This window comes from Oxyura jamaicensis, chromosome 2 (assembly GCF_011077185.1).
Source record: "Oxyura jamaicensis isolate SHBP4307 breed ruddy duck chromosome 2, BPBGC_Ojam_1.0, whole genome shotgun sequence".
Taxonomy (NCBI): domain Eukaryota; kingdom Metazoa; phylum Chordata; class Aves; order Anseriformes; family Anatidae; genus Oxyura; species Oxyura jamaicensis.
In genome coordinates this window covers 10,700,678-10,728,334 of record NC_048894.1, presented here as the reverse complement: position 1 = coordinate 10,728,334, position 27,657 = coordinate 10,700,678, and the positions used below count along the sequence as shown (strand labels likewise).

General features: G+C 38.4%; 1 protein-coding gene across 5 annotated transcripts in view; it reads left to right on the top strand.

The window, feature by feature from the left end:
• Positions 1 to 27,657, top strand: part of DIP2C (disco interacting protein 2 homolog C) — a 311,009-nt gene that overhangs the window by 255,419 nt on the left and 27,933 nt on the right. For 3 of the 5 annotated variants that reach the window (XM_035316875.1, XM_035316878.1, XM_035316880.1), the window contains 8 exons: positions 1,501 to 1,624; positions 3,191 to 3,312; positions 5,161 to 5,272; positions 5,387 to 5,496; positions 8,290 to 8,420; positions 18,255 to 18,423; positions 19,374 to 19,544; positions 26,569 to 26,598. In XM_035316875.1, coding sequence (XP_035172766.1) covers positions 1,501 to 1,624; positions 3,191 to 3,312; positions 5,161 to 5,272; positions 5,387 to 5,496; positions 8,290 to 8,420; positions 18,255 to 18,423; positions 19,374 to 19,544; positions 26,569 to 26,598 — 969 coding nt within the window. The remainder of the gene's footprint in view (positions 1 to 1,500; positions 1,625 to 3,190; positions 3,313 to 5,160; positions 5,273 to 5,386; positions 5,497 to 8,289; positions 8,421 to 18,254; positions 18,424 to 19,373; positions 19,545 to 26,568; positions 26,599 to 27,657) is intronic. The other 2 variants (XM_035316876.1, XM_035316879.1) reach the window with 1 other exon arrangement.

Genomic DNA, 27,657 nt, shown 5'->3' with positions numbered 1-27,657 from the left:
ACTGGTACATCTGCAGTCACCAGGCACCCAGACCTTAGGTCACTTTGGCCATGGAAGTCATCTGTAGCCCAGAACCCTCATAGCTGCACACGTCCTTAGAGAAAGTTTTCTTGGTGGAACAATTCTGAAGACATGCTAAAATTGCCTGAAAAGAATTTCACTAAGCGTGGATGCTGAACGTTGTGAAAAGGAATGCAAAACCCTGACTTTGCTCTTTTTCTTTTCAGTTAGCTTGCGCTCTTTCTTGACAGTGTCTGAGGTATAGTTTGTAAATGCCAAGGGATACATGACAACACCCTATGTCCCTACTTGCAGTGCTAGACATTTATCAGACTGTTCTCTCCTCTCCGAAGCTTGTGATCAGTCAATACTGTAGTGGTGTGAAGGATAGTGATAATGAATGGAAATTATCAAGCAATCCAAATGCTTATTATTTCTTGCCATGTTAAAATAAAGTTTAAAGAATACGTAATGGTAAAACAGAAGACCCTATTACTTTATCTCTTAATAGGAACAGTGATACAATATTCTAAATGATACTGCATTGCATTGCATTTTTGATGCATTGATTGTTTTAAGAGTATATACATATACTTTTTCCTTCTCTCAGTTTCTTCAGCTTCTCTATTTTTAAAGGAGCTTAGTGCTGTGATAGGTATCAGGTGTATCATCTCTTGTGAGCTGTCAGCCCTGGTAGTGAATTTTGTGATAACAACATATATACATATTTCTCTGTATGTGTATTTGTACATGTGCATATATACAGACATAGATATTTTTAGGGAATGCAAGAATAACACGCATCCAATCTAAAACATCATGTCTGATAATTTTGAGTTAGTGCTACTTGAATTGCTTCAAAAAGCCAGGCTCTGTAGTAGCATATTGTCACTTTCCTTTTTTTTTTTTTTTCCATGCAGACCAGAGTTACTCAAATTCAACAAATGCCTTTCTTTTCTATTTCATTTATATGCATGTGCTTAGCTTTTGTTCCAGACTAATTCTTTTCGCCTGTCACAAAGTGTTGTTTTCTCTGGTGTCTTTTGTCTCTTGCCTTTGAAAGTATTTCCACTGTGCCATTTGGCTTCACTCCAGCATGCAGACAATGAAGTGCAATTGTCAGGATTGCTGTCCACAGATTCTCCAGATTGCTGCAGGAGACCCTAAAGGCAGGAATGCCCTGTGTGTAGAAGAGGAGAACAGGTTACATGTGCATGACTTTAGCATGCTTCTGTTACTTACTTGGTTAGAAAGAAAGCACTGCTGAGGGCAGAAGTTACAGAGAGAAGGATGGAGAACGTTCCCCTCCTTGACAAACATCTTGTTTCCTTCCAGCTACAGTTTGGTACAAGGCTGAAGTTTTCCTTACTTAAGTTGGTGTGACATATTGTGGCTTTAGAAAACTGAAGCACCTCATCCAGTAACTTCTAAGCTGCAGAAGAATATAGAGTTCAGCAAATTGCATTATCTTCTGTGACATTTATCTTTCTTCCTGCACAGGGAACAATAGCCAACTCGCTAACGTGTGTCCAGCTACATAAGCGAGCTGAGAAGATAGCTGTCATGTTGATGGAAAGGGGGCATTTGCAAGATGGAGACCATGTGGCTTTGGTTTACCCACCAGGTAAAGAACCACCATGTTTGGTACATTGGTGCTCCCAAAATTTGATCGTGAGCCTATAGAATGGTGCTGCACCGGTGTGTAACCAGCCTGTAAAGCTTGTTAATTGGCAAAACACAAAACATTTGCCATGTATATATATATTTGAACTTAACTAAACATATTTAAAAGATTTTCTCCTTATGTATGTACATGTTATTTCTCTGGGTTCAAATTAAGATTGACCTTTGATTTTAAAACCTCTCTTTCAAAATCAGATAAATTTAAACACTAATTTATTGCTTTTCTTTTAATTTGCTGGAGACATACTATTTTATGAGCACATGGTTCTGCTAAAATATTCCATCTACTGAGTGATCTTAGATTCACCTGTTGAATTCCCTCTTGGAAATGCTGCATTTCATGAGGGGAAAGCAGTAACACCTGGAAAGTAATCACTTTTTAGAGTAAAAATATGATTAATAAATAGCAGATAAAAAAATACTGAATTATTATAATCAGTATTTCTTTGTATCATTAATCTACCTCACTATGTGGTTTGGATTTTTGTCCTTTGGCATAAGGGCTTTTAAGCTTATGTTAACCGGTACCATATTTTACATTTGATTAAAATTATTTCTGATCTAGCACTGCTGTTTTATCTTAAGCATTTCATGTGTCTTTGTGAAATAAGCAGTCTGATTTAAAGTCTGGATTATGATATTTAGACTGTAGGGATTGCAAGATACTGTAAGTGTAATTTCACAGTGGTTAATATGAGAAAACCTTTTCCACAGAAGAGGGAAAGTATTTTAAACTTAAGTTTTTATTTCTTGTATTTCACTTTCCAAAGATAAATCATTTTACTGAAGGAACAATACTGTACCTGTACTACAGATCCTTTTCCACTGGAAGAGTAAAATAGTCCCCATTGTTATCTTGGCACAGCCTGTGTACAGAACAAAGGAACCATCAAACAGCTGAAGTTACAGGGTCTTTGTGTAGCTGTCAGTTCAGCCTCCTTACATGGGCTGAAGTGTCCACAATCTGTCACCTGTAGCCAGTGTTTATACAGAGCAACACTTAGTTTTATGGTAGGAACAGGGATTCAAAATCGTGGCTCCATTTTTTTTATTGTGAAATTTCAGGTAGAGAAGTCAAAGCTGCATAAGTGAAGTTAAAAATGACATGAGAAAGAAAGTATCTATTGAAACCTCCGATGTTCCTTATACAGGTGATAGGAACAGGCATGGTGCTCCCTCATCCTTTTGCTGGGACATCACACTTCTTGAAACTCTCATTAGGAAGATAATCTGTACAAATCAGTCTTTTTGCCAGTTACTTCCTGATCATAAAAGTGGTGTTTACCTAAATGATGATATCTGGCTGCAGCTTTGTGTGTCGTCTTTGAGAGGAATCAGTGAAGCTGAACAAATCCTGACAAGGGTCTGAAAAAGATGTCTGTTACAGGACTTAGTTCCTAATTTAACCTTCTGAGTTGAGTCCCAAATAATATTTATGCTGACACAGGTTTCTGTGCTTAAAAGATTTGATTTTCAGGGGAGGATTTTTGCTTTGTTCTTCATGCAGGAATAGACCTGATTGCCGCATTTTACGGTTGCCTGTATGCAGGCTGTGTGCCAATAACAGTTCGACCTCCACATCCCCAGAACATAGCAACGACGTTACCTACAGTGAAGATGATCGTGGAGGTGAGCAGACAAAACCTCTCAAAGCGCACAAGCAGATGAAATGGGCAGTGGACACGCATGGTCTTTACGAACAGTAACTTAAATGAGTAGTGTTGTAGATTAAAATGTTGTATTCTTTCCAAAGATTCACGACTTCAGTGTGTTGCAGTCATCACTCCTTGACAGCATGCAGCCTTCTGACTTGTGCTGTCACATTTTACTACAGTTGTGCTACACCATCCAGGAAATGAATCTGAAGTGCTTTCTCCCATTTAGCTAGGAGTTGTGGGATTCCCCACCTGGCAACGCCACACTCTATGTTGAGAAAAATCCCAACGGAAAGCTGAGCTTGGCTTGCTGGTGCTTTGTGCTCATCTAATTGTTGTGCAGTTTGAATCAGTTTCAAAGTTCTGTTGGGAAGATATTGGTTGATGGTTTTATTTTCATCCAGAGCAGTGTTATTTTGAATTTTTCATTTAATGCTTTAGTTTGGCATTTTGGCCTTATCTGATAATACGTAGCCTTGTTGCTCATAAATAACTTCGTTCTGCATGTTACTGAGGGAAATAAAATCGTTGTAAAAAGATAACCTTTTCTATCTGACAGTTCCTAATCTATTGAATGCAATTCTGAGTCTCTGAAATAACAGAAGATGAAGCAAATGTGATTTTATTGATAATTTCAAGCAATAAGTACTAGAGATAGTTATAATTTGTTGCTTTCTTCATGGCATCAGATGCTGCAAAATGTCAGTAGAGGTATGAGAAATTGGCTCATTGTCTTCAGGATTCTCATTATCTAATATTTTGCCAATCACTGTTTTTAAGCATCGGCTGTTAAAATTATAGAAGTGATGTAAAATGTGTTATACTGTTTTTACTTTGATGTCTATTAGGCAGACTAGATCTGGTTGACTTCCTCAAACTCAACCACTCTGTGATTCTGTGATTGAAGTGGTAAAATTTAGTGTATATATGGCTACTGATTTCCTTAGGTTGTTAAACATTGGGAAGTTGATGTGCAATCAAATGTCTCAACTTCCTGGAGGAAAAAAAATATTCTTAGCAATATTTCTGTAAACAGATTCACAGACTTAAGGGAAAATAAAAATGGTGCTCCCTTCTCAGTTTTTCCTCTTCAGTGATTAATAGTGTCCATGTTTGAATATTTCCGTAAATATGTAAGTTTTTATAATCAGTAAAAATATTGTTGTAGTTGCTACTTACATTTTTTTTTTATTTATTTTTTTAATAGCAAATCTAAGGAGAATACCTTGAGCATGCATGATCAGCACAGATGGCAGTTGCAGTATATTCACCATTTAATTTCGTAGTGTCACTTGCACAATTTTTGGTCTAGAGTTACTTTTGTCAATAACAGAGGAGTTCCCGATGCTTTATCACTAAGCACAAGAATCAGGAATATATGGCTAACATAAAATTGACTTAAGATAGTAAAATTGCTTGTGTAAGTGTCAGACTGGGTTTTGGTTTATGTTAAAGTATTATTTATAAACCAGGATATATTACTATCACATAGCAAATGTTCTGGTCACAGTCTTCTGTACTGGCATCCTGGGTTGATCAATGATACAATGTGTTGGAAAAGTCACATTCTCACTGCTGAAGTGCCTTTAGTTTCATTACAACACTCTGCTCAAAGTGCAGTTTTCATGTAATTTGTAAAACTTACATGACTTTGTCTGCTTTGTGAGCTGAATTTTTCGTGAATCTTTTCACATCCTGATTAGAAAGCATAAGACTAATTTACCTGTGTCCTGTTCTGGCATAATGCAAACCATGGTCTTGCTCATTTTCACAGGAGAATTAATCAGTATCTCATTGTGTTATTTGTTTGTTGAATTCCTAGGTGAGCCGCTCTGCCTGCTTAATGACTACACAATTAATATGTAAATTGTTACGGTCGAGAGAGGCAGCAGCAGCAGTGGATGTCAGAACGTGGCCTCCAGTACTAGATACAGGTAAATACCAAGGCTAGGGGACTGCTTTGTCTTAATTTGTTATTGTGTTTGTCAAGCATTCAGAAGTCTTATCACTGGACTAATACTCACTTTTTCTTTCTTTATTTTCATTAGACGACTTGCCAAAGAAACGGCCTGCACAGATCTACAAACCTTCTAACCCTGAAACACTTGCTTACCTAGACTTCAGTGTCTCCACAACTGGAATGCTAGCGGGGGTAAAGGTAGGGGCTTCTTGCTAAAGTTGTCATTCCTGCTCTCATGCCTAGCAGTCAGGTGATGCATTGGTCTTTATTTGTAAATTCTATTGATTTTTGCTAGTAGAAACTGAATTGCTACTTCCCTTGCAGTCATTATTTGATTGCATTAACATTAAATAAGCTATTCCGTACGGGTGTCCTGGGTGCAGTGATTTTAACCCCTCTCCTCCTCCAATATGCACACAGATGGCCTAGTAACTTGTCTGCCTGGGGTATTCTTTTCAAAGAAGCATCTATTCTTTCAATTTTAGGAAGGAAATGAGACTCGGTTAACCCTTTTCTACTTGTCCCAGTACCCATTTATTGTTTGCTCCTCATTGCAACTCAACTGCTTGCCATTGGTTTTCAATATTCTTTTCTTCATGTGATTAAGGGAACTGCTAAGGTTTCTGGTATATTTACCTGGTACAATACTAACATAATCAGCAAAATGTTTCTTCATAGATTTGTTTGATAAACTTAGTCATGTTCAGCTCTTTAAATCTCTATTCTGGCATTACACTCTAGCCACAGTTTATCAAAGGTGATTTTTCTAGCTCATAACACGCATATTATTCCAGTGTTGGTTTCAGCAATGCACAGGCAGAGGTAGAATCACCCTCTTATTCCTACCTGTTAATTGTCGCTCCTACATGTTGCATATCCAAGGACTTCAGCAATATTTCTGAAGTATCACACAGCTTATATTGAATTCCTCATCCTCTTTGGCATCATCCATCTATTTTCAGAAGCTATTAGCATACTTTATAAACAAAGAAGGCAACATTTACCCAGTTCTCAGATGAAGAACTTGAAGCACAACATGGTGAAATGACCTGCCCAAGGTAGACTAATGGCTGAATGACTGAGCTGGCTTATGGTTACCAGTCAGACACTCCCAGGAGATACGTATCATCTAACCTGAGATGATGAGCTACATGCCTACTAGATGTGGACTAGTCAGAGGGCTCCTCAATAATCAACAGAGAGAAGCAGAGACTTTTAGGGTGTAATTCCTCTAGGTTGTTTGAAACATCTGTTTTTGAATGGGGTGAATGTTGAATGAGTCCTCATTTCCTCTGCAGGAAGCCTTAAATGATTGAGACATTCTCATCCATATTAAATCAAGTCTGAATTCCACCTTATCAGACTTGTAGAAATGACTACTAATTATGCAAAGTTAGTACTTGGAGGGCTTCAAAGATAGTCAAAGTCAGGGCAAGGCAAAGAAACTTTACTTAATGGCTCTAGAGGGAAATCCAGATAAATAACTAATGGAATTCTTAATTAACTTCAGGTATCTGGGTCACAAAGCCTCCAGATCACTATCTCAGCAGGTCAATGTAGATAGTGCCATCTACTAGATCACCACTGGTGATTAACTAATGCAAATGGATCATCAGAGGCCACAAGGCTTGTCGTAATGCAGCAGGCTAAACAACTTACGTGGCTTCTGAAAAGCTGATAAATGTTTCATAGACACTTCGGAAGTAGTAAATTACACTTAGGTTAACTCTCAACTTTTTCACTAGTAACCCAGTAAGGTGTCAAAATTCACAGAATAACACTAGTTCTTGTCCAGCAGAGTTCAGTAGTCCCGTATGAAAAAAAATGGTCTTGATTCAGCTAGAGAAGAATTAATCTTTTCAAACTGAAGACTTTCATAGCGCAGACACCTGTTTTGAGCTGGTCTTTATGCATCACTTTGAACATGTTCAGCTTCAGTTATGGAATTCATAGTGGAGAAAAAATCACTTCTAGAGCTCTGTCCTGTTTACTGAGGATCAAATAAATGTTACATCAGGTGTTTATTCCCTTCTGCTGACTATAATCATATTTAAGGCAATCATATTTATTTAATCATATTTAAGGCAACAAGGCCAATATGTGGCAGACAGCAAAGGTTAGATGAGTTAAATCCTACTCAGGCAGTCTTTCTAATACAGGTATCTTTCTTGTTATTAGCAGAGACGACACAGATTAAAAGAAATAATTGTGTTCCAACTATACTTAAAACTTCTAAGTCAGGATGGGTGAGTTTGTAGGAAACATCCTGACACAGCTGTATTTACATGTTCTCAGTAAGAAGATTTAAAATGACATAAAAAAAAAATGAAAAAACGTCTTTTTGATCATTACTTTTTTGTTTCTACTTTCTTCTGGTTTTATCTCTGAGAGCTTCCTTACCAAGATTTAAAAAAAAATAAAATGTTTCTCAGCTAGGAGCTGGTTAACGTAAGACATTTTCAGCATGTTTACAAAGTTTATTGGGGATCTCTGTAGCTGAATGATTGGATCCTTAGTACTATTTTGCACACAAAATCCTCTCTAATTTAAGAAGTATATTGACAATTTTCTTTATTATATAAAGTAGTATGTACTTTGAAATATGTTACTGAAGATCAACAAACCACTTCAAATTAGATTCATATCCTGCAGTCATTCATTCCTTTGTTCTTCCAGAAAGTTTAGCTCATTATCGTTAGCTTTGCATACAGCTTGGAGCACATCTTTAAAACACTCACAGATTTCTCCCTAAATCACTTCAAACTTATCATTCTTTCTGTCTCCCCTTCCCTTTCACGGCTGTTTGGATGCCCTCTTGAAGGAAAATTGTGTTTCCTTACTATAAATTACATGTGTATTTACACTGAGCACAAAGTCAATATTTATTTGTTTTCTTATCCTGTAACAGATTTAAACACTTGGCGCAGTTTGGGAATGAGCCTTCAGAATGACATAGTTGATCATTTTAATTACTTTGCTGTTGTCTTTCAGATGTCTCATGCAGCCACTAGTGCCTTTTGTCGTTCTATTAAGCTGCAGTGTGAGCTTTATCCCTCCAGAGAAGTCGCTATCTGTCTGGACCCATACTGTGGACTTGGGTTTGTCCTCTGGTGCCTCTGCAGGTGAGGTTTCTCCTCAGCATTTTAAAATATCACTTCCTCTGTACTACACCACAACAAACAGGATGGGAGGAACAGGTAGAACCTCCGGGACTAACACAGGCAATTGGTATTGCCAGAAGCTATATGGAGCTTGCTTTGAGTGGGACATAGGCTCATAGAATGGTTTGGATTGGAAGGGACCTTAAAGACCATCTAATTCCACCCCCCCTGCCATGGGGAGGGACACCTTCCACTAGACCAGGTTGCTGGCCATAGGTTTTTAAGGCTTATGAGTGCAGAGCATTAGCATGGCTGTTCGTTGAACTTCTGCAGTTTTACTGCTGTATCTGCAGAGTCTGGCTAGTTTTATTTGATGAAGGCAGCACTCTACCAAGATTACTTTGAAGAAGTGGTTTCCTAGTTTCCTCTTTTTTTATTCTTTAATCTGAAAGTGCAAGTGGATACTGGGGACTTTCTCATTTGTGGGACATATGGATGTGATTTTTGCAGAGACGTGGAAGTGTGTTTTATTACAGAAGGATGCTTCTATGGCAGTAACTAAGCTATCAGTATAGACAAACACCACCAACAAAAAAACATTTCTAGTGAAATCAGTGAATCACCTTTTTTATTAATAGGAAGTTTAGAAATTTAACAATTCTGTCAATCTCTATACTCCAGGGAAGTTACAGTTCAACACTGAAAGGAGTTCCATCATTTTTTTTCTGCTTATTCTTCTGGTTATTTTTTTTAAGGTAGCTGGGCTGATGTGGAGGCAAAGGGGAAGAGCTATGGGAAAGTTAATGGAGCACATTTTTATGAAGGCATATTAGAGTCACAGTATTCCAGCATCTTTACTCTCCATGGAAAACTCTTAGCAGTAGTGCTGGTTTTAGTTACTGAAATTAAGATAAGCCAGGGGCAATACAGATGCTGCAACTATGGATAAACATTTTACTAATTTAGTAAATACATGAAGGAAACATAGAAAAACTGTTGCAGTAATTTGTATTCAGGAAGTACTGGTCATTTAAATGTAGTATATTGGCCTGTTGTTGCCCTTACCTTGTAAAATATTTGTTATTAAATATGAAATGGGCCAAAGATTATCAGTATTATTTTATTTGTCCTTGATCATTATTTCTCTATTTAAGTTGTGCTTGCCTTAATACTGTTTTTTGTTTGTTTGTTTGAAAAAGTGTTATTTCAATGTCTTAGTTCTATAACACAAAACTCAGAAAACATTTCAGCAGTGTTGAATTTTTAATTAAATCACTCTGTAAATTTTTTTTTAAATATCGATATTTTTAAGTTGGCTGCATATTTATTATATAAAGTTATGTGGCAACACTGTTCAGCCTTTGCTTTGCTGGGTAGTCAGATTCATTGGCTAAGCTAAATCTGCTGTGATACATTCAGCGAGGTAAGACCAGCGAAGGACTGTAGAGAACTATGGGAAAATTCAGCTAAGGAGTTTACTTCTGTATCAGGTAATGTAGAACATGGGGCATACAAGAATAACTCCTATGTAAGATCATTATTGGTGCATAGAATACAGATGAATGTTAACCTGTCCAAAAAATAAGTATTTTGTGGTGCCCATGGGTCTCCCCAGTACACAAATTTTTATTTATTCCAAAATCATATTTGGAACAAGTAGGCATTTGCTGCCATTAGATCCTTCCCAATGCTGATAATGTTCGGCCTGTTGCAGAAGATTGTTTATGACTGGCAATTGAATAAGGCAGCAGGCCACTGGAGAATCAGTCTGTACGCCTCTATAAAGTAGAAAATTTTATACCATTTTCAAAGAAAAGAAGGAAAAAGACAGAGCTGAAGGAACTGCGATGAGGACAACAACTCTCTAATCTTGTGAACCACTGTGTCAATCTCTTCTTTGTCACTGATATCTGTTCCTACAAAACCAGGAAGATTGCAGGCTGCTTGAATTGCAACTGTTATTTAGAGAAAGCTAACATCAGATACAGCTTCATTAATTCCACTTACAAACTTAATTTCCATTTCATTACTATTTTAGAACCGAGGAGTATTTGATATGTTCTATAATAGCAAAACATAGATCCTGGAGGTTATTAGAATCTTGCTCTTTATAACTTAAAACTTTGCAACTTTGCATTTTAGTCTTTGTAGTTTAGCATGCCAAAATACTTACCACTATTTTTCAGCCCAGATTCTACCTCAGAGGATTCTGCTGGAAGGATAGGGTTGTCTGTCACCAGTCCCATTAGCCAAATTAATACTTCTAATGGCACATGGAAATGAAAAGAGATCTTCAAATTTTTATCAGCTGTAGGGTTTTGAGAGTTAAATAGGAAGTCTTTGTTTCAGGAAACCAGCAGGAAGAGAAAGCAACCCCCTGTACAGAATGCAGTTAAAATAACAAGTACATTTGAATCCCTTTATTAACTAGACTAAAGGAGGCATTGAGTGAGCAATGGAAGAAAAACTAACATTTATCCCCATTATAGGTGCTTAAACATTTTTCTGGCCTGCTCCACTGTGGTGCCCCAGAATGCACCAATCTATGAGGTCAAAGCTACTTAGGAAAGCTGCTAGAGCATGGAGCCAGTTTGGTAAGTCTGGAATATATTGCATAGTTTTGCAAAGGTTTTTTATTATTATTATTTAATTCATTTATTATTTTATGGACTAAAGGGTATAAAATAATAAAGAAAAGAAACCTTGCAAAGCAGAGCAATACATGAAACAACTGGGATTTATCACATTCCCTCTAAACTGGCTGCATGCTCCAGCAGGGTTTCCTTGGAACCTTTGTCACAGAACAGCACATCCTGGGTGTAGTAGCAGTCATCAGCCCCATGTGAGTTCATAAATCCAAAACTTCTTAATTGTAATAGTTTGCTACCAATTGCTCAATAAAAATGTATTATTTTTGCATTTTTCTCTTTAATAGTGAGAGGGTGATCAGAGTGTTCTACCTTGCATTGCATTACATTTTAAAGTATATCATATTCTTTAAAAAAAAGGCAAGTTGAAAGTGTCCTCCAGTTTAAAAACAAATTATGCTAAATCCCACTGTTCAAAAATGCTTCCTGAAATTAAGATGGCTCTATCTTAATGCTGATCACTGTGGGGCAGAACAGACAGTTCTACAGTTCATCCATGAGGATTTACTTAATTGATCGTTGCTAAGTGATGCAGTACACTAAGAATTTTCCCTCCATTTCATCCATATTATAGTTCTACTTCTACCATTGAAAGATAAAATTGTCCTTGTAGAAATTAAAGTTAACAAATCAATGATTTAAAATAAATTATATATTAGTAATTCTCAGAAGCTGTGATTAAAATAGTGCAAGTCAATAAGACTCAAACAGGACCAGAGAACTGGATTTTCCAGTCCACAGTAGCCACCTAGTAAGTATGGTGTATGCTGTGTAATTGTCCTAGGAAAGCTTCCCAGGTAAGGTGTGATGAAGCGGCTTCCTCCTGTTCCGCTTCCAGTCTCTATTCCGTAGCCACTAGCACCCAGTGGTGCTGTTGCGTAGCTTGTGCAGCAGGAGACCATGGGGTTTCTTGTTAAGCAAGTAGGTGGAGTTGTGCAAGATATATGGAAGGAATCACAGCATTAGCATGACAATTGCAGTTTACAAAAATGTAGTGTGCTAGAATCATTAATTACTGTTAGGTTGACTTGAAGATACCTGCCAGGCATGAGCATGTCACCCAATTTCTAGCCCATCTATAGCAAATTAAAGGCAGGGCTAGATAAAGAAGCTCAAATGCCACATCAGAAAAGAATAATCCTGGCATGGGAAATGCAGGATATTGACATAGCCAGCTCTCTTGTATTTTTTGCGAAGTGCACAAGTGGTTCAGGCAGAACGTAGCAGTGCTGCACACAAAAAACGTGCCAATTTCCCATGGCCAGTGGCAATTTGTTGAAGAGGCAGTTTGCACTTTCCCCACTTTGCAATAGGTCTGTTGAACCTGCCTTAAGTCTAGAAAAATAAAGGACAACTGAAAGCCCTGAGTTGTCTCAGTATGTGAGTACAACAGATTAACTCCACTGACTCTGTAGCTGACTGAAGGCACTAACGTGGGTGAGTAGCTGGGGCAGGGAAGGTGCTGCTAAGGCAGGCCTGAGTCTGAGCTAATAAATACTTAGAGTACTGTAATGAACCACATTTAATTGGATACTATAAACAGCAATGTCATTTCTATTGGTACTGGCATTCAAGTCATCCTAAGGTAGGCAAAGGTTAAACGTGGATGAACCCAAATGTTTAACCTTTGCCTACCTTAGGATGACTCTAATGCCAGTACCAATAGAAATGACATTGCTGTTTATAATATCCAATTAATCTCAGATGGTGAGTTCTGTTTGCAGACTTTTGGGGGAGTTAGGCAAGGCCTTAGGGCATCAGAAAAGGTCTGTGGAAAATTTCATTAGTTCAGATCAAGATTGCTGGCTCTTTCTCTCTCTCTCTCTTTTTCTTTTTTTTTTTTTTTTCTTTTTTTTTTCCCAAAACAAAATTGAAACAGTGTCCAAAATTTTAAAACTTGCTTGCTTGGTTTGGTTGCCTGTTTTGAAGTATTTAGATAAAGGATCTTCGCTAAGCACCCCAAATAGTTTCAAGTGACTGCTTATATGATTTCCACCCCTGATACTGCTGGATCATGTGTAGGATGCTCAGGAGCAGTCAGCAACACACTTCCCAGGGATGTTGCACACCAGTTCAGAAATGCCGAATAGCAATCTAGAGCCATGTTAAAAACCGTCCCCTACAAGGTTAGAGTTTGCTGAGACATTTCTCTAAACAGGGGAGGTTTAAGCCTTTTGAAGAAATGCCGGTAGCTAGAAGTTCAAGTCACATCTAGCTCTGAGTCAGGGCAAACTGCATGGTCCCAGCAGGCAGTACTGGCATTTCAGCATTAACCAAAGGCATACACTTGTCTGATGAGAGTACCTACATCAGAGCTCAAGTTAAAGCAGGGTACTGGGTTATGGTACCACTCTCATTGGTTCCCTGTAAAGTCCAGACCTATTCTCAGCACTTGAAGCCTATCAAGATTTATGGTTGATGTCTTTTCCTTTCCTGGAAGATCTGCATGCTCTACACAATGATCCCTTGTGCACTACATCGGCTGTTGGTTGAACTTCTTTGTGAGATACTTCTGTGTCTCCAGTACTGACTGATTATCCGCTCACCGTGTGCAGCAGTGCTCATAGTGCACAGTATGCCAGGTTGGGAACGCTCTTTTTCATATTTGTAGTTCTCCAAAAGTGCCCATTTAGTGCATGTAATGGGTCTTCAGGAGAACTGAAGATTCACTTTAGCTCAAGTCCTATGATACTTAGGTGAAACATATGTCCAAACAGTCTCCCCTGTTTTCTGTTTTGTCCTTTCTACCAGCTCTGGTCCAGATGATTGCGAAGGCTTTTGCTTGGCCCTGTTGAGATTCCCTTGGCCTGCTGACTCCCTTCACAGACTATGAGTTATGTGCAACACAACTCAATTATTTTGGGCCCAACCAAATGCCAAGTACCCATAGCTGTCCCTCATCACCAAGAGCAAAATAATGCCCATAGAAATGCAGAAACTAAATGCATATACTTATAAGACCCGACAGTACCTACCTGCCTCCTGCAGCTAAGTAGGAAAGCAGCTAATAGCTCCTCAGAAGGACACCAGAAGTGAGGGCAGCAGCATGTTAACAGCCTGCCAGAATACAATTCCAAATTGCAGTTGCCGTTTGTCAGCATTTATTGCCCTGCTAAAATTTCTGGGACTATAATAAAACCTCAGAGTTTATTGTTAATCTGCCTTAGCACAACATGGGGTAAATCCTTGATTTAGTGGAACAGTTAATTGCCAAGATGTCCTTCCAGGCATTGCCGTATGCTGCCAGAACAGCCTGCCAGGCAGTGGAACCAGAGCTGTGATCAGATGGCACCGTCGTACCAAAATACATTCTGGTGTGTTTGCCTGGAGTATTCCTGTCCTTGGGCAGCCCTTGCTCAGTGCAGGCAGACAAGGCTTTTCACTTATTACCAAAATCCAAGGCTTTGTCTACCACCTGAATACTTGTCTTTCCCCCAGATTGCTTTTTAGTCCTCTGAAGAAAGACAGCATTTCTAAATGGGGCCTCCCACCTCAGCTACATCAGCATTTCACTCAGCATTTGTATCCCAAAGTCATTTCACAAATGTAAAAATGTCGGGATACAGGTGTGGGGGTGCTCTGAAGTCAGTCTCATTGTTTTGTCTTCTTTTTTGCCTACTCCTAAAAATGACAGGGATGCCCAGGTCTGTCAGACAGTCCAGCAGTTCTACACTGTGTCTACTGCTGTTATAAGGCTTGTATCAGGAGAAAGTCACTTTTGTGGCAACAGATTTCTACAGAAGTGGAAGAAAGGATCTTGTTTCAGTTCCTTCCCAATATTTACATAACTAAATTTTAAAATTGCTTCAACTCGAATACCTTCTGTACTGTTTCAATTTCAGAATGGTAATTTTAGCTTCCAGAATTTATATTTAAACCTCCAACTTTTCTTAATATCCCACCTGATCACCCTGATGCCACAGCGTTCACCACAATTGTGTTGTTTCCAGTATGAGACTACCAAAACTAACCATCTCTTCATGACTGTCTTCTTTCATCAAGGTGAGATAGCACTATTTACCTGCAGTTCTTCATTTTCAGGATAAATTCTACCATACCTAGAATGTCCCATATCTAGATGTACCAGCGGCAAAGCTGACAAAAGTTTCTATACGTTTGGGACCATATACTGCTTTATCCAGCATCCTCCAAAGCATCCTTCCACAACTGCAGTCTGTTCAAGCACTCTGCTCAATTGTTGTTTCCATGCTAAGAAAACACCCTGTAACATTTCTCAGTGATTTGAAATCACCAGAGTGGTAGAAGCATTTCAACTGAGGGAGTATCTTTTTTTTCTTTTTTTTTTTTTTTTCTCAGCTTCACAAAAGCATTGGTGACATACAGCTTTTTTGGGGTTAATGTGGAGGCATAAAGTCTGAACATTGACAAGCATATGAGGCTTCCAGGAATGTTTTGTTGCTTGGAGCGATTCACAAAACCTGCTCAATGTTTCTGAGATTAATTCAGGAAGGTGAGCCAAGTCATGGCTGACATCGTGGTGGCCAGGTGCTGCATTAACCGGTTCAGCTGTGGAACTGGCACGTTCCCCCCAGAAATGTGTCTTTGTAGTTCCTCTCCTAGCTCCACCAACTACTCTAGCAAATCAGATGATGCACATGGCTTATTAAACCACAGCTTTGTAGGCAAAGGCTCTGTTGGTAATCAAATTTCCAGGCACAGTATTGTCTTTCTGTAGGTTTATGTACTGTGGGCAAGCGCAGCACACATCTGAGGTTCAGCACAATACAAAGTTTCCTTCCTGCTCCATATTTCCTGCTGCTCTGCATCTCAGTTCTAAACTCCTCAGTATTTCTGAGGGATTATAAAACTCAGAAAAAGTGCTAGCAGTATCTTCATTTATCTAATAAATCAGAAAAAAAAATCTAATCAGAGTGTAATTTCTGGTAAAAGTGTGCTGTTGCCTGGTCTGATCACAAGTGTGTTTGTTTCCCTCAGTCTCAAGAAGATTGGCTTATTTTGCCCATCCAGGTTTCCTAATGGTTTGCTGCATGGCTTTTGGTGGGATCATAAGGGAGAACAAAAATATGTTTCTTACTTGTTTAGCTGAAGTTGATCAAGAGGGGGAGACAGTTCACCCTCTCTCATTAGTGTTGCTGAGGAGGGAAGGTTTGTCTTTGCTGTGAATTTGTATTTCCAAATTTTGGACTATTCTCTGGTAAAGTGCACCTGGAATCAGTGTTCCATTCTTCTACTGCAGGTAACAAGTGTTCTCCTCCTTTATTACTCTGTAGTTGGTGTGGGCACTTTTCGGTACAGGGATACAGTTTGTTCTGATTTTGTTCTTATTTTGGGATGTTCTGTCCAGGTGAATAAGTGGCACTTAAGGGACCTTAATGCAGTTCTGAATCATCTAATAATTCTCCCATACTTGACCCTTGGCAGCCTGTTCTTTATTGTGCAGATTTATTTTTTTCCTGATAGTGTTCACATCAGCTAGAAGAGTTCAGGGACAGGGGGAAGGGTTTGAAGGCAAATCTGAAAAACTTAATGGAACTGGCTGAGAAAGAAAGAGTGAAGTAATATTTATAGTAAAATCTGTAACTACTCCCTTGCTGGGTTTGATCTGTCAGTTGAACTCAGGACGTACTCCTTTCAGGCTTTGGTAGCTTTGCCAGCATCTCTTTTCACACACTTTTGAAGCGCATACTCCTGGTTCAGCCATACTTTATTCTGATTCCATAAAAGCAACATGAAAGCATAATGCTTCATTTGACCATCAAGTGCTATAGTAATTATGTTAACTGTATCTGAGAGCGCATCTCTTCATGGCAAGTCACAGCTTATGAATCACCAAGAGTGGCTTAAATGTGGGCAAGCAAATGTGGACAACATAAAATTTTACCGAATGATAATTGAAATTATTTGAACTGTACTTCATACATATTCCATGACATCCTCTGGCTCCTACTCCAAAGCAGACCTAAACTATTTGGTTTATTAACTGCCTTTGTGGCTGGACATTACCATACCACATAAAGACATGCAGGTCACACGCACATTGTTCTGAATTGCACAACTTTTGCAAGCACTCTGATCTCAGTTGGGGGGGGTAGGAGGCACTCATTCACCAAGGATGGAAACTGTGAGCAGCACATCTTCAAAAATTGCCAGGTGTGTATCTTCACTTCTTCCTAATATCCAATGTTATGGAGATGCTCACATTCCTGAAAATAAAGATCCATTTGGTTTCTTACCTAGGGCACTTGGATTTGAAAATGTCAACTTTACTTTACCAAGCTGGCATTTCAGTTTTTCAACTGACAAATTAATTTCTCTCCTGTGCATCATAAATCTCTGGGGCTTTATGGTCCTTCTTCAGAACTTCTATGATTTGGGAGGTTTATGCTATGACTGTTTTGGTCTGAAATATCTACAAAATCACAGATTAAGATGTGATGGAGACTGTAAAAGTGATGGTAAATCTGGCTGTCTGAGATGAGTGAACAACATAGGACCCGCAGGAAATAAAGACATCAGTTTGGGAATACATTTTCCCTGGGGAAGAGTCTTGGGTAGCAAGAAATTAGCTCTGACATAATTATTTCCTTCAGGGACCCTAGTGAGTATCTTTCTCAATACTTGTGCTCCCTGGGTATCCAATAAACAAAAGATGTAGGATATTTGGTTTTTTAAAGTTCATAAAACTTTCACAGCAGAAATGTAAAGCCCCAAGTATTGTTAAAGTGGGGCCAGATTTACTTCCCTGAAAAAGATTGCAAACTGCTTGCTTGCCTCAGCAGGAGAGAGGTTATTTCCATGTTAAGTAATCAAGAACTCTTTTAATCAAGGTATCTTAAAATGGTAATTACTCAATCTTAATTATTTGTCAGCAACACATAATTTTTGTTGATATTATAATACCGTTTATTAGCACCATCAATAACCTAGCTATTTTGCTCTCTTCAGTCAAGTTCTAACAGCAAAGCACATTGGCATTTTAAGTAATGTAGTGTTTTAGGAGCATGTTCTGCCTGCATTCCTCTTTGTATCCTCGTAGATTCCAAATGTACAGCAAAAGGCAGAATTTGGCCCTTGAAGTTAAACTACTGGACCTGTAGAGAACTGTAAGACATTGCCATGGATCAACGCGTATTTTGACAATCTTTATGTTTTAGTACCACATAGCTTGTAAACATCTGCAGGCACAAGCATTTAGCATGTTTTAACAAATGTTGTATCTTTACAGCGTTTATTCAGGACACCAGTCAATTTTGATTCCTCCCTCAGAACTGGAGACCAATCCTGCTCTGTGGCTTCTTGCTGTGAGTCAGTACAAAGTGAGAGACACTTTTTGTTCGTATTCGGTCATGGAGCTTTGTACTAAGGGACTGGGTTCACAAACAGAGTCACTGAAGGTAAGTAATTCAGTCCTTCTGCACAATCTGCCATACGCACAGTGTTTTAGTCTTCTCTGCCCAGAGTGGCTGTGCTAAATGTATGCATTGAGGAGAAAATCATCAGAGGGCAAGGGCAGCTTCCACAGAACTGATATTATTCCTGGCCAGAGGCTGTATATTAATATCAATCATTCTGTTTCAGATCAGAAGGCTTTTAAACATCAAGGAAAACCTTTTATTTACCTAAGCTTTCTGATCTGTGTTGCAGTCTGTGTTAGTAGGCATACGCTGGAAAACGGAGGTGTAAAAGTCCAAGATACCCAATGTACAACATCTGTATATTATATTTTATAAATTCCATGATTATATGAGGTACTAGTTTGGTTTTGATCCATATAGTTAAATAATTACGTACTTTGAAGTACTATATTGCTTTAACTGGATTTTCCTCATTGCGGGGGAAGGAGGGTATTTTTTTTTAATATATTTTTTTAAACTCAGACTGAAAAGCCAGGTAGCCAGTTACATTTCTGAAATCATCTAGAATTTCCAGTATGCTACTGAAATAAATTAGATCTTGGGATACTAACATTTTATGATGTCTCCAGTCCTTACCATCCTCAGTTAATAATTTCCTAATCAGTTTTTCCAAGGCTAGTCAATGCTTCCTGTTCGCTGTTATTCAGTGGCATTCTGAATTAATGCTGCTAAATAGCATTGCCTCCCTTCAGAATGAACATACCCATCTCTTCCTAAATGTTCCTGCTGAAATGCCAAACAAGTATGTCTGCTCTTCTACAGCTATTAGACTGTCATCTGGCCATCCGGCTTCCAGGAAAGATTGAAATTAGACCAGCTCCTTACCCTCTATCCATCTTGAATCATTATACCTGCAGTTAAATGCTACTGATCATTTTTCTTTAAGTCTGCCCTTTTGTGGCCTTTGTTACATTTTATCTTCCTTTTAGGCAAGGGGACTGGACCTCTCACGAGTACGGACATGTGTAGTAGTGGCTGAAGAACGACCTCGGATAGCTCTTACTCAGTCATTTTCAAAATTATTTAAAGACCTTGGTCTCCATCCTCGGGCAGTCAGCACGTCACTTGGCTGTAGAGTTAACCTGGCGATATGTTTGCAGGTAAGATTTTTAACTTAGGCTCAAATGGAAATGGTTTCCACTAAGAAATATTCATTATATTCCCTTTGGCAGCTTTGTTGTAGGCATACTAAGAAAATGCATGTAGTACTTATAACGTTCTTCTTGCATATGTAGGTAGTAACTTCTGTTACTTCATCAGTGAACACTATTCATCCCTCTCATGTTGCATTCATAGCATTTATCCTGCCCATGAATACAGTAATTCAGAACAATGCATGGTAGTGGCAGAATGTGTACTCTGTACTCCAAAAATATCATTTAGTTATGTCATGTAAAATCCAGTTTGCAAGTGCTTACTTTTAATATGGTACAAAATTGATTCCTTCTGTTTAGAAAATAATTCTGGTCCTTACTACTAACTATATATTTTTTTCTGCATGCAATTTATTGCTTACAATGAAAAATTATTTTGCAGCATCTTTCATTCAGTTTTGATCCACTAATCAGAAGAAAGTACCCAGGGATAATATGGGATTTAACCTCCAGGAATCTTTATTGAATTGTCATTTTAAGGACAGATAGAACACTGTAACTATCTGATCTGAATAGCCTCTAGGTTTTCACCCAGTGATAGCTACACCAAGCAAATAGTTTTAGGCTGAATTGTAGCATATCATTTTATCTTTCAGGACTCCAAGTGATGAAAGTAAACTTCCCTTTTTATAAGGTGTTCAATTTTTAATTCTGTCTGCCTTATTTCTAGTTTAAATTCGCGTCGTGTTAGATTCAGCCATTTTTTAATTTTAGTATGTTTTTCTAATCTGGAATAAAGAATCTCATTTCTTTCATGATTATAATACAAATCTTAGTCTTTGATAAATAGATAAAGAATCTTAAGACTTCTTTCCTGATCTGTCTCTCATTTTTATGACTCCTGATCTCTTCCTGTCCTTCCAAATCTGGTATCAGAACCCTACGTACTATCCCTATAATATTACCACAGGTGTCCTACTCAGATATAATCTGATTTCCAATTTATTAATCCTTTAAAATCATGCAGAAATTATCTTCTGCACTGGCAACTGCATAGTCTGGGAAGTTCCATATCCATTTGGGTTACATTAAGGAATTTCTTATGCATGTGACCTACATAATTGCTTAGGTGTGGAAGCCAGAACAGATCTTCTCAGTGACACTACAAATAAGGTATTTGGATTGTCATCCATGTAAAGATTTTTTATTTTCTTCAAAAAAAAATGTGACTAATACAGGTGGTGGGTTTAGCATAGACCAAAATGTCTGTGTGTTATGCCTGCCTTACCCTCTTGCCCTGCTCAACATCATTGAAGAATCATGGCTCTCATCAGGCCTAGGCTGAAAGTCACCTTGTTGTTCAGCATGCTATCAGAAGATGAATACATAAGGTATCCTACAGCTCCACAACTACTTGTTTTCTCTCTGACTGTCAGCACAATATCCCTTCAGCCCAGGGTAACTTTAATTATTGTTATCAAACAGATGACAAGACAAAGTTGAGCAGGGTTAAAAGTCATTCTGTGTCCCAGACAGAATTCTATAGTTCAACATTCTGTAATTGCTGCCATAAATATTCTCCAGGAATAAAAATTCAAGAAAGTCTCCGGTTGTCTCAAAAGCAGCGCTTGGATCCTTTAAAACAGGTGTATCTTTTCCCTAATAAGAAATAGTCTTGCGAGAAAAATGCATCTTTTAGATCTCTTTAGAAACTTCGGCGGACTGAAGCAACATGTTCCCCATGTTTTTGTCATGGGTTTGGAATAAAAAACACTGAGCCAAGTTTTGAATCCTCTTCTATTGAATGTTCCTTTGCAAGGATACAGGCCTCTGTTTCTTTCTCCAAATGTAGACTGCTATATGGTGACAAGGCAGAGAGGACAACTCAGAAAACATCTAGGAAATCTTCAGGCACTCTGAAATAATATAACATAATTCAGAAGGTACCAGTTTAGGTCAGTTAGCAGGTGTGGGTTGGTGTGCTTTCCCAGTCAGCAATCCAAGCAACTCGAAACAGTTCACTGGGAGGAGCATTGCAGGCAGCAAGGACACCTGCGGTTGACTTTCATTTTCCTCGAGTATAAATGGAAATCAGAGAAGAAAGATAGGCTAGTTGCTTGGTAACAACAGTTTTCTAATTTCATTTCTGTATTGTTAGCCATTCTGAAGTGCCAGCATGGTAGGGGAAAGAGGGAAATGATGGTGTATGTCCATGGCCAACTGGCGGATTCTCTGGCAGACCTGGATGGGGTCCACCAGCTTCCCTGGCCAACTGAGGTGGAGCTGTTTCTGAAAAGTACCTCCCACTGACTTCTGGTTCATGTAGGGACCAAGAATAAAGATAACAAGAAGAGATTAGTGGCAGAAGTTTGCTTGCCACTAATGAAAGTCTCCCTTTCAGACTTGCAGGAGTATGGACTGTTCATAAGTAGTGGCTGCTTCACCTAGGAGGTAAATCAATTGTTCAGGGCGAATAACGAAATAAATCAAGCGACACTAAGTGGCTCAGTCAGGCTAAGCTCAGGCTTCCAAGTAAGCCTCACTGGAAATAATATTGTACTGGTCTACCTGGGATGGGATGGAATTAACTTTTTCATAGCAACACTTCTGGTACAGTCCTTTGGATTTGTGACTAAAACGGTGCTGATAACACACCAGTGGTCTCACTATTGCTGAACGGTGCCACACAGCAGGAAGGCTTTCTCTGTTTCTCACTCTGCCTGCCTCCACCACCCAGCAAGTAGGCTGGGGATGTGCAAGAAGCTGGGAGGGGACACAGCTAGGACATTCCCAAGGGATGTTCCATGCCAGATAAAGTAATGCTCAGCAATAAGAAAGAGGGTGGGGAAGAGCGTATTGGAACAAACTGTAAAATTGGATAACTCTCTGAAGAAATATTATTGATAATACTGCCTATGAATTTAAGAACAGCACACAATGAGATCCCAGTGCGAAGTGATTAACAGCCTGGCTAGTCATATAGCTTAGTGTCAGGCTTCATTTACTTGTACTGAGATTTTACATTTCAATTCACAGGACAAACTAAAAGCCATATATAATTTAAAGATGGTGTGGCTAGAATGAAAAAAAAAAAAAAGCCATTTCAGAACAGTCTATATTTAGTAACATTACCATTCCAAGTAGAATGGTTTTTGAAGCATTTAAGCCAGGAGTAGTCTGGCAAGTTCTAAAGGGGGTTGAAATATAACTAAAGATGTAATAATGCTCATGAGCATTACCATAAAACATGTCATTTTGACAGAGAATATAAAGATACAGGATTGCATCCTTTGAAACATCTGGTAGTAGGCACTGCCAAAGACTGAATGCTGAATTAGACTGAATGTTCTTTCCAAATGTTCTGGAAGATTATGGCTAGTGATACTCCAGAGTAGCTTGTGGGCTATTCTGTTTTCTGGGCTGAGGAACAGAATGAATTTTAATCCTTGGTCAACTACGTTCCTTAAATTAACATTGTTCCGGTATGTTCCAGAAATTGGTCATGATTTCTGTATGCTTCACATTGCATAAAAATACTTCTAAACATGTTGGAGTCGATAGCATCTACCTTTCCATTTTTTCTTTCAAGTTACATAGTCTGTGAGCTCAGCGTGTGTTTCCTGGGACACCATCTTTCACAGCAACAACTGTGATCCAGCCTGTTCTAGCGTCAATCTAAATCTTGCATCTACTCATCACTTTTCTAAACACATCTCACTGTTTAGCTGCGGCCCCATACCAGCAAAAAGCCTGTCCAGGATTTCTTCTCCATGGACTGCCTCTAATGCAAATAGGATGTGGTTTTTGATACCTTTTTAACTTCCTTTTTTTTTTTTTTTTTTTTCCCTTTGGTTAAATTAAGGCTCAGGTGTTTTGAGGGGAAAGTATACTGATTTTTCAAAAAGCTTTTACTGTTTTCTACCCCTATTTGAAGAAGAGATTCCCATGTGTATGTGTATACAACTTCACAGCAGAATTTGACCTTTTATTAAAGATTACTTTGAAAAGGAAATCATTATGATAATCTCTCTGGTACAAAAGAGTCTTAGCCTACCAAATGAATCATAATTTCAGGATTAGGATCACTGACAGACTAATGTACTGTCATTTGTATTCATTTCCTCTCAAATTTAGAGCAAATGTGCTATGTGTCTTTTGATGTAATCTCTTTGGACTAGATTTTCAGAGGTATGCTTTTGAAAATAAATAATTTTCTCCATCTTTAGGGACTTAAATACCATTAATATCTGACTTTTTATGACTGTACAGTCACCGATAATTGTCCAGCTATTTCTGAGATGAAAAGATTGCATCCAGCATATTTTAATTCTCATTAGCTAGCATCTTAGCATTCTCAAGAGAGAGAAATAGATATGAAAAGTAGCCCCTTTCTTACAACAGCACAGATGGTTTTCTAGGATTTTAGCTAATTTCCATTTAAATACTCGAAATAAATAGTAGAATTTTATTCAACCTGCTACGTAATTTCAGTTGAGGATAAGCTTTGTTTCATTTTTAGTTATCCCTGAAAATGTGCTAAGTTATCCCTGTGCTAAGTTATCCCCCTTAGTTATCCCTGAAAATGTGCTAAGAAATCTGTGCAAGCTAGAGCAGGGGAGCAGGATTCATCTGGCTTCATTTAATTCACCTTGAAGTTAGACACTAGGATTAAGTCAGTTATGTATTGTCCATCTATGGGCAGTAGAGACAAAGAAATGGTTCCAAGGAGAGTGTCATTCAGCCGATCTCAGGTGCCCATCTTGGGATTCATCACCATCAGGATACTTCCTACCTTACACTGCACACTTTCTTCTCTAATGACTGAAATTATATGAAATGAATCCCTCCATCACAGTCTAGAAAAGGGAACTTTGTCAGTAAATTTAAGGGTTAAAGATAATGTTACTTTATCCTTAGTGATAGATTGCACTTCTTGGAAGATCCTCCATATTAAAAGTAGTAAGAGCTTACTATGAGAATAGTGCAGCAGGCGACCATACCCTCTGTGTATGATTCACACTTAGCACTGTGCTGCAGCTCTGGGTGAGCTCCATCATTCTGTTTCCCACCTTTATTATGAGTCATGCTCTGAAGTTCTTTTCACAGCTCCAGCTGCTGTGCTTGCATATGTGGAACTGTTAAGTGTACATCAAAAAAGCATCACTCAAGCAGGAGTAAACTCAGAAGTATAAACGCTGAGGGCACAACCCTAGACAGCAAAACAAAATGAAGTGAAACAAAACAAAATAGTTATTTTTAAATTCTTTGGACTTCTGTTTGCCAGGTAGATGTCTTTTAACCCTGGGGAGGGAGGGAAGGAGAGGAGAGCACAGAGCTGGGCCTTTGTCTGCAGTGGAGATTAGGTGCAGGCTGAGTGCAGGCACATTGTCATCTCTCCTGCTAGTTGTTAGGGTGGTTCCTGGTGCAGTTTTGACCTGAAAAGTTTTCTCAGAGAATAAATGCCTGGCATGTTGCAGAGATTTGCATTGGCCTCGGCTGGTTCCCTGGTGGCATCCTGTGGGCAAGACATGTATTTATTCCAAAGGATATGGCTGATGATGTACAACTTTTCAGGCAGAAAATGCTTTTTAGCCCATTTTATTTCCTTGAACACTGCCTAGCATGTCCTCACTAAGTATCAGACACAACAAAGGTTACGATGTGGTTTTCCTGTTACCAGTGTTACAGATGCACTCCATCTCTGTCTCACAAAATAAATGTGCACAGACAAACTGAGTCAGTCACTCAGGTCTTGGATAAGATTCTGCTTTAAAACAATGCTGAGAGCTCAACTGCTGTTTGTTAAGGCCTGAGATAAAATCAGTACAAGGCTCAGACACTCAAAGACCTCTCTGGACTGGCAGTATAGTCACAAGCAATGAATTATATAACTGATGAATTTCATCAACTCCCCTGCTTTGTTGCAGTTACACTGCAGTATTCAACCTGGATTATTAGTAAGATTTCTATTTTCGGGTAGCAATGTGAGAAGCAGATCCATCCTATTTTTTTAAAAAGATTCATCTTCCCCCGCATCTAAAATATATCTATTTTTTATATGCTGCTGTCGCAGCTTCCTGTAGTTTTTAACTTTGCTGGAACTCAGAAGTTTGACAAAAGGGATGTGGAATGGCACTGCTCTCAGAGCTGCTTCTTTTCACAAGTTGTAGGGTTAAGTCCCGCAGCAACCATCCGGGGTTAGGAATTCAACATGACAGTAGCAGCTTAGGACTGGTCATGACTGTGTTTTGTCTCTCCACTGCATTATCGATCATGGTGGAGAACTGATGGGTTTCTATTGGTTTTTAATTTTACTGTTCTATATAAGTATTACATTGTTTATAGTAGAAAATAGACTAAGAATGAAGAGTTACTGAACTATGAAGTTACTCCATTTAGTTATGGTCTTATAGTAATTAGATTGTGCAAGACGCCTTAATTCTATTTCACTCTAGGAGCAGGTTAATCTGTATGAAACAAGTTGTAAGTATCATTCTCTTTTCTCCATTGTATACTAATTATTTTTTTCCCAAAAGAGAGCTTACTTATGGTTTCCACAGGACATCGCTTACAAACTTCTAGTAGTGAAATGGCAGACTTGGAACCCTTGTCTCAATGGATGTGTATTAAAATAGCAGAGCCATAATGTTTACTGACTTATTCACAAAAAAATAAAAATAAAAAAATCAGTATGCTAGACACATGTTTTCCACTAACAACATTGTCTGTAGTGTCCTAAAACCATTTAAGTCTGTTTGTCCAAGGTTAGCAGTCTACAGCTGTCTCTTCTGTTGCTCTACTAAAATGTTGACACCTCATTTTTTACTTTTTTTAACCTTTAATGGTATAATGGTTAATTTGTAAGATTCCTGTATTTGACATTGTTTTTCTTTTTATTTTACTCCCTGCTTTTTGCATTCTCCTCTTTTTTTTTTTCTCCCACCCTTCATTCCCATTTTTTACTATTATTTTCGTCTTGTGTTACCTTCTTTCCTTCTCTCCCTCATCCCTGCTATTCCTGCTGCTATAGCCTCACAGGCTGGGGAAGCTGGCCGAGCAGGTAGGGGATTTTCATGTTCCCTCAATACCCACCTATCAGCTTCCAACAGTGGGACAGACTAGAAATTGAGTCTGGAGATTTGGGGATTTTCAGATCCTATGAAATTATATACAAGTCCATTACAGCTTTATCTGGATGCAGGTTTCATCAAATATAAGTTGTCTGTTGTAACTCTTTCATTCACACTGAAAATAACAAATACCATAGTGATTGTCTTTGATTTTCATTATTTTATAAACTAATTCAAGTTTAGTTTTATTTTTTAAAGATAAACAATTTTTTTCTCATTCTTTTTTTGTTTTTAACATATATTTGAAATAAGCTCTCCGCTCAGCACTAGTCTGTTACACTGCTGAGTTTACTAGTAGACTCAAAATCGTGTCGTTAATAGCTAGAGAGGATATTGTATCTTGTATTGTGTATAACAAGCTAAAGAGGCTAACATGCATGTGCAGCTCTATTACTCTTTTTCTCCTCTGGTGGTGGGTCACTATCAGTGTCTGTACAGTAAGTATCAATCAGTACTGGTAGCTCTTCCCCTTTAGGTACAAAATTAATTATTCATTGAATTCTGTCACAATTTTTAGTGCTAAATGAATCATGGAGCTACTGGCCAGCATTGCAGAAACACAAAATTTAGCCCTAAACATACTTAATGTGAAGAATTGTACTCTAATATATCCCAAACAGGACAGAAAGCACTGGGAATTGATGCTGTCTGCTGTTGTAAATAATAAAGATCTAAATAACTGATAAAGGAGTTCCTGCACTTGTACACTACGTGGGCTAGGTGAATTTATCTGCTGAAAAAAAAAAAATAAATAAAGATTTCCAAAGTTCCAGTGTTCAAAAATGAAGTTGTGCTTTTCTTCTAGCTTTCTGTTTAGCAGTGATGTGAACTGTGCAGCAGAGAAAAGAACCTTAGACTACAGCACTGAAAATTCCAATGAAGTTGTATAGTGATGAGTTCGAAGTCTTGGATATGGGAAAATCATAGCAGGTTACAAGACTGTAGCAAAGCTGTGGGTGGAAAGGCCTAAAAGACTCTATCATCTCTGC